Raw genomic sequence first — 12,712 nt, forward strand, 5'->3', positions numbered from 1 at the left:
CAGGGTACTTTTAGCTTAGTTAAGCACAAACAATGACAGAAGAGGGAAACTGTTAGCATCCGGTCAAAACAGAACAGCAGGGGCTACATGCTATGGTTTGCTGTTTGAAGAGGTGAAGAATGGCAAAAAAATGTCGTATCAACTTTTTTTAAGGTAATCTAAAACTAAAATGTACACATAGCTAGTAAAACGTAAAAGACACAACTGTTGGGTACATTTAAGAAATGCTTACTGAAGTGGCATTTGGCCGTGTTGCATGTTGGGATGTATACGCCATTTTGTCTGGGACGCTCTGTCATATATATATATATATATATATATATATATATATATATATATGCGCTCTGTAACCGGCACCTGCTTCCGTTTCTGCAGATAGGGTTCACCTTCCCTTACTCTTTCCTTCTCCATCACATTTGACCAGCTTTTAAGCCTGGTAGCGCAATAGGTAAGCCACAACCATAGACTGTATAAAAAATCTTTGTCATACAATTTATGGCTGCAGCTAACAAACAGATAAATTATCTCTACCTGATGGTTAGCTACAAACTGGCTAAAATTAGCGCACCTCCGTCATTCTCAATATCAACAATTCACGTACGAACATAGGCTTCTGAAATGTGCCTTTTGTACTCGTTAAAGCGCTGAAAAGTCAAATGTTAACTGTCTCCTTTAAGCATTAGCAGGGCCTAAACTGTCTCCTCACTGAAAGAGAGACTGGGTGCAGTAAGTTCTCTCAGGTGATGCAGCGGCACTAGACGAGCCCTCAGTAGAGGACAGAACCACGCCCCCTCTACTGGCGAAAACCCTGTCCTCCCTATACAAATGATGCAATATGTATCGATTTTGATCATCGTACGTATCTCCCTTCCTACTTGATCTGCTGACCTGTAACTCCACAACTGAGCAGGGGACCTTACACTGATCTTTAGTGCCAAGTTTGATTATCCTGACTTCAGCACTTGCAGAGATATCGGAACGGACATAGCCACATACATACATACATACATACATACATACATACATACTTACCCAGCCAGATACCGCACCGAATGCAGTAACCCCGCTGTCATTTGTCAGGCGTGGTTAATTAATTACATCTTTTGGCGTGTTGTTGTAATCATACGTAGCTGTGTTAGCCTGAACGCTTTCACTGTACGCGAAATTGCTGAGCTGCTGCATAGATTCACAGTTTATGCAGCTAAATCGGTGAAACAAAGTGTTCTGGATGAAACGAGGACCACCTGGGCTGTCCATACAATATTATTTTCAGCAAAAGCCCAAACATCATGTCTACTAATGATTCACAATGTTTAATTCTGGTAAAATGCAAATTTCTGAGGAAAGTTTTCACTTTTGCTGTTTAATCGTAATAAAATCCACAACAGAGATTTTATTAACTTAAGCAACAGATAGCGGGCCCAATAATGAATATCCAGCTATTCATACTCACTCTGTTATCTACTGCAGACACTTAATTTGAGTCTGATCGAAGTATGTCTTTCTATGTTTGGCAGTAATGTCAGTGTTACCAGAAATTCTCCTTTTAATGCAAATATTTATCAAAATATTAATAATATAAAAGAAATGTATTTGGGGATATGCCTGCATATGTGGGGTGTTGTTGTATTACTGATTTGAACATCAAGGAGCTTCACAATGGTGAACCTGTTGTTGTTTAAATTTATTTAAAGTATTGCTTCAGCCAAATTACCTAAAGGTAAATGAGAATCTTAGTGGTGTCTGACGATATAGACAGTTGGATTAAGTTTGAGACACCAGACTCTGAAATTTTACCACAAGAGTTTGAATGGGATTTAGATTTTAGATACAAAACAACAACAACAACAACAACAACACCAAAACCTACCTGATATCTCATTCCAGAGACAACTGCTTTGTCACTGTAGAATCCACATTCACATAACACAATGTGTACAGTTTTCACTGAAAGTAGTTTTATTTGAAGATATAATCACTGTTACTACTGGATGTAGTTTGACCTATGAGCCCCAGTTTTACTGGAGATTTGAAACCCTGATAACAAGTAACAGTTAAAGTGCAGGAAAGGATTCAAATAACTGTACTTGGTAAGTGGTGAACATCTACGTTCTGATAACTACAATAATTATAAGGATAAATTTCACTATTTAAAGGTTAACTAAAACTAGTGAATAACATAGTTATTTATAAGTACTAAATAGCTGGAAGTACATTATTTGAATAGTTAATGCATTAAAAGTAATGGATAGTTAACTAATAAATTAAAGATGTTCATTGTATGTATCTACATTAACTGTAAAGTAAAAAGTAATGGTGAGGTAATTGTTGAAGCAAAACAATGCATAAAAAAGTTGAAGTTGTCAGATACAGTGATGAATATAAAGGAAGTATCTATGCAGATCATCAAATTGATATATATGAAATATTATTATTATTATTATCAGTTTATTAAAAAAAGGACCATGTACAATATTAAACATAAATGTTTCCATTTGATGCATATTAAATTAATATATGTAAATACTCAATTTTTATTATTAGTGGTGTAAACAGTAGGTGTAAAATCAAACCAAAACACATTTGGAACCTGATAAGATGTATCAAGAAAATCTTTATCATTAATCAGCCCTCTAGTGCCAGACACACATCATTCAGCTAAAACATTGAGTGATCCACTGTAAAATAAAAATGAAATAGAAAACTGCAGAGGGAAAATTAAGATAATAACAGTTGAGGTTGGGCAGTGAAAGGATGTCGTCACTGCTCTGACTATTTTTACCCCCTCTGAGCACTGCAGTCATTAATCTAATCAGGCGTGAGGCCACACGAGACCGAATCCCAGCGACGACACGCAGCCACAGGTGCTCACGGGTTCTTCTGCTGCTAATCCACCACAGATTAAAGTCACAATAAAGACTTAATGACTGAAGGAGGAACAACAGGGATTAACCAGGTTTACTGAGGGGTCTCCTGACTTTGCATGCAGGGAGTTTCTTTCCTCAAGGACGCTGTGGGAAACCCGTCAGAGCACAGAGTCACTTTACTTCATGCAAAATAGCAAAGTTAAAGTTTAGCAGTAATTGGCTCTAATAATTTAAAGAATTAATTTAAATTATAGTAATTTCAGTTAAATTCAAGCAATTTGAATTTTATTACTGTAGCCGGGTGATGAAGGGCTTTAAATGTTAAAACCAGGCTTCATGATGATGTGTCATCAGTATCTGAGCTGCGAGGGTGTGCAGTGTAATTTTCACTGCAGCCTGTAGGGGTCATCAGCACAGCAAATATAAAAATATTTGAATTCTGAAGATCTGGGATTGGGCTGAACGATTTGGGGACAATATCGAACCCTGATTTTTGTCACAGATATATTACATGTTAATTTTTCTAAGCTTCAGTTCAATATTTATTGTGTTATAGATTTAAAACATGTGATGGATCATTACTCAGGTGTCTCAGGTGTGTGTGCCTTTCCTCCATGTCCTTCCTACCTTTCCTGCCAGGTTTTCTCGCAGATGAGATGCTTTTAATGTACTTTCCCGTGCTTAAGCATATCTTTGACAGATAATAGTGTACTGATTTTTGTCATGAGTTAATTTCCCCTGGACGATACTAAATATGAACAATAGAAATAGAAGTGATGTATCAGTGCGTCACATACTGCTACAGCGCCCCCTTGTTTACTGTGAGATTGACTGATTGAGATCAATAGCTGCTTGTCTCCTGCAGTTTTGTATTTTGTTCTTCTTTTTCTTCTCAATCTTTTTCTGTTCTGTCACTTTTATTGACCACTAAGGTCCATGTCTTAAAGCAGTATTAGTTATTGCTTTCCAGACTCTGTTTCAGAGTAATCTGTGTCTTCCTTCTAAATTAGCTACAAGCAGTTAATGTCCTGATTTGTGGTGACGGCTGTGCGTCTTGCTCAGTTTTTGCATTTGTGTCCCCGCTCTGGTGATGTGTAACTAATCGCATAGAGCTCTGGGTGGGACATTGCAGCGACCACAGGACGACGACAGACAGAGGACGTTGACTGCATTAGTAGAATATATAAGATATCAATAACTGGCTAATAAAAATGCACACACACACACACACACACACACACACATATATATATAACTAGCATATATATGTACACACGTGGACAAAATTGTTGGTACCCCTCAGTTAAAGAAGGAAAAACCCACAATTCTCACCGAAATCACTTGAAACTCACAAAAGTAACAATAAATAAAAATTTATTGAAAATTAAATAATCAAAAACAGCCATTACTTTTGAATTGTTGATTAACATTATTATTTAAAAAAACAAACTAATGAAACAGGCCTGGACAAAAATGATGGTACCTCTATAAAAGATTGAAAACTATTTGACCAGAGTGACATGATAAACTCAGGTGTGTCATTTAATTGACATCACAGGTGTTTCCAAACTCATAATCAGTCAGTCTGCCTATTAAAGGGAGACAAGTAGTCACCCTGCTGTTTGGTGAAAAGGTGTGTACCACACTGAACATGGACAACAGAAAGCGAAGGAGAGAATTGTCCCAGGACATCCGAAAAAAAATTATAGACAAACATCTTAAAGGTAAAGGCTATAAGACCATCTCTAAACAGCTTGAAGTTCCTGTGACAACAGTGGCTCATATTATTCAGAAGTTCAAGACCCACGGGACAGTAGCCAACCTCCCTGGACATGGCCGCAAGAGGAAAATTGATGACAAATTGAAGAGACGGATCGTTGGAATTGTATCCAAAGAGCCCAGAGCAACCTCCAAAGAAATTAAAGGTGAACTCCAAGGCCAAGGTACATCAGTGTCAGATCGCACCATTCGTCGTTGTTTGAGCCAAAGTGGACTTCATGGGAGACGACCAAGGAGGACACCACTGCTGAAAAAAACTCATAAAAAAGCCAGACTGGAATTTGCAAAAATGCATGTTGACAAGCCACAAAGCTTCTGGGAGAATGTCCTTTGGACAGATGAGACCAAACTGGAGCTTTTTGGTAAGGCACATCAACTCTATGTTCATAGACTCAAAAACCAAGCATACGAAGAAAAGAACACTGTCCCTACGGTGAAACATGGAGGAGGCTCAGTAATGTTTTGGGGCTGCTTTGCTGCATCTGGCACAGGGTGTCTTGAAAGTGTGCAAGGTACGATGAAATCTGAAGACTATCAAGGCATTCTGGAGAGAAATGTGCTGCCTAGTGTCAGAAAGCTTGGTCTCAGTCACAGGTCATGGGTCTTCCAACAGGACAACGATCCAAAACACACAGCCAAAAACACCCAAGAATGGCTGAGAGAAAAGCGTTGGACTATTCTAAAGTGGCCTTCTATGAGCCCAGATCTGAATCCCATTGAACATATGTGGAAGGAGCTGAAACATGCCATTTGGAGAAGACACCCATCAAACCTGAGACAACTGGAGCTGTTTGCTCATGAGGAGTGGGCCAAAATACCTGTTGACAGCTGCAGAACGCTCATTGACAAATACAGAAATCGTTTAATTGCAGTGATTGCCTCAAAAGGTTGTGCAACAAAATATTAAGTTATGGGTACCATCATTTTTGTCCAGCCCTATTTCATTAGTTTGTTTTTTTAAATAATTATGTTAACCAACAATTCAAAAGTGATGGCTGATTTTGATTATTTAATTTTCAATAAATTTTTATTTATTGTTACTTTTGTGAGTTTCAAGTGATTTCAGTGAGAATTGTGGGTTTTTCCTTCTTTAACTGAGGGGTACCAACAATTTTGTCCACGTGTGTATGTAAAACCTACCTAATCCTAACACAATATAAACCACTTTTCAATTCTGCACAAATTCTCAAAGGACTGACAGGAAGGATAACATGAACCTTTATTTCCATGTGTATACACAATGTAGAAATACACATTTTTAACATTAAGTAGGGAAGGACGTTTCCACATTTAGATAAAAGGTTACTCGCATTGTTTAATGATGTGCTTTTCCGTATGGTATCACCAGAAGGTTGATGCTCCTGCTGAAAAATCTAATACAGTCATGAACTGGCATATAGCTGGACATGGTATCAGGCCCTTTTATGACAAAGACAGGCTGATTTTCCCCATGGAGATGCAGTAAATGATATTGTTTGGACTAGTAAGGACAACATTTTTGCTGTTGTTAAACTGCACAAATGGGGCTCAGTTCTCCTGTGGTTTCTTTTCTGAAACATATAGCCATCATTCCCAACAGACATAACAAGAATGTGTCCCATTGGCCACAGAAAATCAAATCTGAATTTAAAATCTATTTAGAAATTAGCAATAATTGAAGCACAATACGACAAATTGCAAATTCTAAATGCTGGATAAGCAGTGTGCAGCAGAAAGATGGATTAGTGCCTTGTAGTAATGGTGGAACAGACTTTTAGATTCACTCAGTTATTTATATAAAGAAGAAATATGATGTAAAGAGGATTGCACTGGAGGTAGCAGCGCCTCCTAGGGGAAGGCATCAACCTGTTCACTGACTGTACGAACATCAGATCCAGATCTAAACCTATGAATTCACAGTGTCACTCTACTGTATAAACATTCAGATTTGTCAGACATTTTCTGATCTTCTTTAAACCTCTCAGCAGCAGATTCTACTCATCATCAAAGTCTGCAAAAGCAGGATACCAGAAACTGTCCTTCCTCACCGATCTCATCCCAGCTGCATTTTCTTTCTGTCGTCGTTGGACTTTGTTTATCCAGGAGATCTGAGCAGCAGCCAGCGAAATCATGCAGACCTACCAGGGAAAATGTTAACAGAATTGCAAACTGTAATCAACCTGATGACTTGACACTTTGGAGCTGCTGTTACCTCGAGCAGCAGCAGTCCACCAGTCAGACCAGCCACCAGCAGCAGGTTGTTCTTGGCCCACGACACAATCTTCTCGAGGCAGCCAGTGGTGAAGATGTCATGACGGGCCAGAGACTCCTCCTCCTGCTGCATCCCATAACCACACATGGTGTTGAGCACAGTCTGCAGGAGGAAAACACACACATGGTAACACTGTCAGGGTTTGGTGCTATCTGTATCACTCTGATTCAGATTTTTGAGCTGCCTGTGGTAACATTTTTATTAGAATTTTTAGAGTATTTTTAGCTACAGTATCACAGTGCATCTTGATTATACTGAACACTTAAAGTAACATTATCAGCGCAGATAGATAGATAGATAGATAGATAGATAGATAGATAGATAGATAGATAGATAGATAGATAGATAGATATAACTTTAATCCCTTTGGAAAGTGAGTTTCTGTGGCTGTTTTGCTCCTGTCGTATTTTCCTCACTGATGACTCATTTTTCATTGCAATATAAAGTTCTGCACTTCAGTGGAAATGATGCAACCATGTACAAGTAGAAGGAACTAAAAAGTATCTTTCGTGTTGTAAAACACAGTCAAGATGCCATAAATCATTAAAAGTGTCTGGAATCAACATGTCCAGCAAGGGCAGCATTATCAATACTGACAACCTGCCCTATTTGAGCATATCCTGAATTACAGCCCAAGCATCATTTTCATTTCATGACTGTTGGTTGCATCTGAGTCACCTATGGCTTCATGGCTGCAAAGTTTCTTTTTTTTTTGACAGAAACAGTTTTTTGGCAAATTTTTAAATTAAGACATAAAATAGAGTGACTGTGACTGTGTTGAGCATAGATTTGGTGTAGTTGTGTGGTGGACTTATATATCATTCCTGATGCTTTCAAAGACTGTTGAAAATTGAAAGAGCTGATTATTGTTTTTGCTTATAAATGATGTCACTTTGGGGATTTTAAAAAAAAGATGCCATGCCTTTGAAACTTGCCAGCCAGTTTTGGAGTTCAGTGGGTTAAACATCAGATTATAGGTTGTGAACTGTCTGCAGTTGAGAAAAACTTAACAGACTGGTTCCGACCTGGTTCTGCAAATGAATGCAGCAGGAGAAGGCAACCCCGCAAGCCTCTAGACTAGGGTTGGTGTCTGAACACTCAAAGTACATGTTCTGGGACCAGTCCTTGTAGCTCTCAACTCCACAGCACTGGAACTGCAAGCACAACAAGCACAGCCACAGCACAGTCACCGCAGTTTATTATACTATGTGTATTGAAATGTGTGTATTTGAAAATCTCAGAACCTTCTTCTGGATGAAGTCAATAGCGTTCTCCAGGTCCCGGTCCTCCCTGTAGCGGACGATGGCCTTCATCATCAGCTTTTCTGTTCTCTCCATCACCTGAACAACAACAGCATCAAGTTAGTCTTTTGTTTGGTACTTCAGTTTGATGTAATTCTGTGAAAGCAGTGCGGTGTTACCGTGTCAGTGAAGAGATATCCCATGACTCCAGCTGCGATCTGCAGTAGAAAGATGATCACTAGGATCGCCAGAAACTGCAAGAACAAACAAGAAGTTTGTTACAACAGATGAATCTGATGAACAGAGCAGTTCTATACTAACATAGATCAGGCAGTGAGAATAGTCCTCATCAGACTAATGTTGTACCATTTTCAGCAGGCAGGTGGCGTTTCGGAGGGCGCCAAAACATCCCAGGAACGTGATGAGGAACATTACGGAGCCGACGATGATCAACAGCAGAGCTGGATCCACCGTCAAGGTATCGACTACATCTAAACACACACAAACAAAATTATATACCTCTGTCGCAGTGAGGACCCTGGTTGACATAATGCATTACCTAAAGCCAAATGTAACCCCCAGACAGCCCTTTAAAGGTGCGTTATGGTTTGTATTTTAGATCCCTGCATATAAAAACTAAGCACCAGGTGCATACTTAAGCCCAATTTTGTAATAGAGTATTTCCATTTTCTGCTACTTTATACTTCTACTACAGATATTGTACTTTTTTGTTAAATATCTACAAACTATCTGAATACTTTACGTTACTTGCATATTCTGAGTTGTAATACAAAATATACTTCAGAAGTGACTGATGACTCCTTGTAGCACCTTGTCCTGACCTGGTTTCTGTGTGCAGTGGTTTTGAGACTAATTAAATGCCCTGTCCTTGTCAGATCTGAAACAAACTTTTGTTCTCACAAAGACTGACAAACCTTCAGCTGAATTCTAACCACCATGAGCAACTGTGAGTAAAAGTTGAAACATGTCAGAGAAACTTTTGGTGGCTCATTTTCAGGAATGTGATCATCGGATCTTTGTTTTTATAACCCAGCAAGCACACAGTTGTGTTTCCATCACTTCAGGTCATGTTGTATTGCCGGATAGACAGCGATTACAGCTACCAAATACAAATTCAACGCTTGGAATTAACTCTGGACCGCTGGGTCTCCTTAATTTGTCCTGAAATAATGAGAGAAAAGGGCACAGATGGATATGAAACTGTCTGATTAATTTTGAGCTTGTGAAAATAGGGGAATGATGTAGAAAATATATGTAATATCTGAATGGTTGTTGCAATATTTTAGTCAAACCTCTTGAGTTAATGCTGAAAGTCTACACTTCAATCTCATCTTATTTTCTTACATTTCAAATGTATTGTAGTGGTGTAAGGAGATAGAATTACGTAGGGGAAAAAGTACCAACATTTTGTCACTATCCAAATACTTACGATCTTGACTGTATTTCTTGCAAACTGCCTCTGACCCTAAACCAAGTCTTCACTCTAAAATTTCGTGATTTAGGGTATTGGGACTTGCTTTAGATTCTGAAGGATCAACTGTACTAATGCTCATGCTAATGCTATGTGAACTTGTACGACAGAGAGGTTCAAAATTTATAGTGTTACTGAGGAATTACTGATTAGAGACGGTCTTTTGTGTTACTGCAGGCTTCTGTGTAACCATAGTGCACAAGAAAGAGGTTGAGATGATCGACAAGGTCAGAATGTAAACAAACAAGACTGAAATAACAAAAATGTGGCTGAAACAAGTTTTGTCAAAAGATAAAATTCGGAGGCTAATGAACCATGCTGATGTACCTTTCTCTTTTGCGATCTTGGCGTAGGTTCCCACCGCTATAAGGATGGCACTCACAACCTGCAGAATCACAGACACAAAGAGTTTAGTTTATTTTAAAATTCAAAATTACCTTATTATAAATAGCCAAGCTTAAATCCTGTAACTCTGATCATCACTTGAATAACACAAGATGTCATCACAACCCATTTATTTACATGATAAATACCTTTTTTGCCTCAGATGTCAAATGGGCTCTACATCTACAGAAATGTTTGGAAATTTGATTCTGGAAACGTTTGGAAAATGTTTTAGAACCCTGTTTGAAACTCTGAAGCTCAGACTCTAACTGGCAGAAGTGCATCGGTGACACTTTGCTCTGAGTGTAAATGCAGCAAATACTCGCTGATTTCCATTTACCATTTACCATTACCTACAGTGAACAAGTCCCTGCATCATATGATCAAGCATGAAGGTGATTTTCATATCAAACTGCTGCGAAGAGATTAATACAGTTTCAAGTTATTTGCTGTGGAACATCACAGCTTGTTTGTTGTGTTAGGATCTACTTTATCTACTTTATTCATCCCTGAGGAAAGTATTTAATACTTTGTATTTTGTCAGGCTGATCATTAAATAGCAATTTTAAATGAAATCATTATTTTTCACCATTTTATTTATTATCCAGTTCGCTGGTGTTTACTCTGTCTGTTCCTTAAATTGGAACCAAGCTTATTTTGCAGTGAACATTAGGTGTAAGTGGTTAAATCATCATATGGAAAAACGTTCATGTATGTAATCTTTTTGTAACCATTAATTACTCATTGATTGGCAACATGGCCAACTATCAGTTAGGAAAATGGCTTAAAATTTGCACCTGTAGAAGGAGTTGTTCCTTTGTTTTTTCATTCCTTAAAAATATCCTTGCACGTGAAAATGGATTTCTCTTTGATCACAGTTAAAGAGTTGAGACCGAACCAGGAGGGAACCAACTATATACTTAGTTCCCACATACTTTTGTCCATACATTGTAGAACATCTCTACCAGTTTTATTGCTTTTAGATGTGCTTCTGTGAAAATCTGTTTGGTTTGAGTTACATTTTTACTAAAATTATTGCCGTACTTTTTCTGAGGAAAAAATCTAACTTTGTCACAGTGACACTTCATATTTGAAATGTTTGCAGTTTAGACCATCCTCTTCCTGTGGAAAGTTGCTGAAATCACTACTGTGTGACAGGTTTAGGAAAGTAAATTAATATGTGAAGCTTCACATTTGATCCTGAGACTGTTCAAAAACAGAGACTCACCCAGAAGAAGTAGCAGAAGATGAATAAAATGTACTTAATTGCTCGGTATCCTCTCATGTCCTCTGTTTTTCTGTCAGACTGGTGGAGGTTTGTTACCTGCTGACATGACTGCAGGAAGACGTGTGTCGGCCTGCAGGATGCATTCCTGCTCAGAGGCTCATTCTCCAACCCCTCCTCTGCTGCTGCGGTCACTATCAAATCTTATCGCATCTGCTTCAGCTGCATGTTTACACAGCAACACAAAGGCCTGTTAGCGCCCCCCCAAGACTGCAGAGTTCACTTAAGCCACAGTACAAACAAAGCAAATTCAACTGTGACACCTGTTGCTAATTTCAGATTTAGATGATTACTTTTTTTTTTTTGACATTTTAGTCTATTTTCTGTCAGTTAATCCAGACTCTAAGCCAATCTCAGTGTTCCTTGGCAGAGTTATGTGACAATCAGTGTACGTTTTTCTGTCCGTCTGTTACTCCGTCAGTGCGCTACATTACTAGATTTTGACAGTGATATGACTTGTAGTCTGGATCTACGGATTTGTGAAAGACTTGTGTCATTGTAAGATAGTGTCACGGCGTCACTGTAACTATGACAACAAGTGTACACTATGTCAGCTGTCTGCTGACAATTACATGATTGTGATCCTACTTCATATCCACCGCTGCAGACTTATCCGTTGGAAATGACCCAAGGAACAATTGATTAAATTATGCGGGTGTTTCTGAGTCCCATCAATACCTGCCACCTGCTGCATATTTTGGTCACGTGATTCGATATCCATACATAACGTACACATGCATAAGACCCGCCTGTGCTCAGCGCAAGGTCATTTTGTTTTTGGGTACATCTATAATAAATGGCCACTTTCTATTGTGTTGTGATTTGTGATCATCAGTTACTAATTAACCACTGCTCAATTTCTTTAGAAAATGCTGCATTTCTGACAATGCCATATGGGGAAATGAACAGCCTTGGCAGAGTACTGCGCTCTCTGAACTGACAGTAATATTACGGTTACACCCACATTACCCGATGATGTTCCATCAGGTGTTTTTCTCAGCTGATGTCTTGTCTTATTCTCATTGAGTTTAGTTCATAAATTAGTTTCTTACTATCAGACACATAACATCAGGTCAAACTAATGAGTCTGTGAACAACAGGAGGAAACTTTTACTGATCAGGAGCTGCAGTGTGTGAGTCTACAGATGTGGACTCTTAGTAGCACTTTACATTTAAATAGCAATTATTTCATTCATCTATCCTATTAAATAATTTATATTTAGTTCAATACATTTTTTCATAAATTTCTCTTAAGTTTGATGTTTCTTTCTTTTTTTGGTTTTCATTGTAGAACAAAAGGTCACTTACAAATATTATCATCATTAGTCAAATTAACTGATTCTAATCTATTTGACATTGACTGAGCTACTGTGTGTCTGTTTTATAAAACGCAGTAAACGAGCGAGTAAGGAG

The 12,712-nt window shown here is 38.3% G+C and overlaps 1 protein-coding gene across 1 annotated transcript; it reads right to left on the reverse strand.

Moving 5' to 3' along the window:
- Positions 1-5,848: 5,848 nt before the first annotated feature.
- zgc:113223 (uncharacterized protein LOC541424 homolog) lies at positions 5,849-11,299 on the reverse strand. The gene is made up of 8 exons (XM_022194703.2): positions 11,243-11,299; positions 9,958-10,015; positions 8,505-8,629; positions 8,318-8,392; positions 8,142-8,237; positions 7,923-8,051; positions 6,838-6,999; positions 5,849-6,763 (listed from the first exon to the last, which is right to left on the reverse strand). The coding sequence occupies exons 1-8, from the start codon at positions 11,297-11,299 to the stop codon at positions 6,620-6,622; spliced, it is 846 nt and encodes a 281-aa protein (XP_022050395.1). The 3' UTR covers positions 5,849-6,619.
- Positions 11,300-12,712: the final 1,413 nt, after the last annotated feature.

This window comes from Acanthochromis polyacanthus, chromosome 4, assembly GCF_021347895.1.
Source record: "Acanthochromis polyacanthus isolate Apoly-LR-REF ecotype Palm Island chromosome 4, KAUST_Apoly_ChrSc, whole genome shotgun sequence".
NCBI classification, from domain to species: Eukaryota; Metazoa; Chordata; class Actinopteri; family Pomacentridae; genus Acanthochromis; species Acanthochromis polyacanthus.

Coding starts and splice junctions, on each gene's coding strand:
- zgc:113223 (XM_022194703.2), bottom strand. CDS start 11,299: ATGAGAGGATACCGAGCAATTAAGTACATTTTATTCATCTTCTGCTAC. Junction 10,016..11,242: donor TCTTCTGCTACTTCTTCTGG/GTGAGTCTCTGT, acceptor GTGATTCTGCAG/GTTGTGAGTGCCATCCTTAT. Junction 8,052..8,141: donor TTGACTTCATCCAGAAGAAG/GTTCTGAGATTT, acceptor TTGTGCTTGCAG/TTCCAGTGCTGTGGAGTTGA.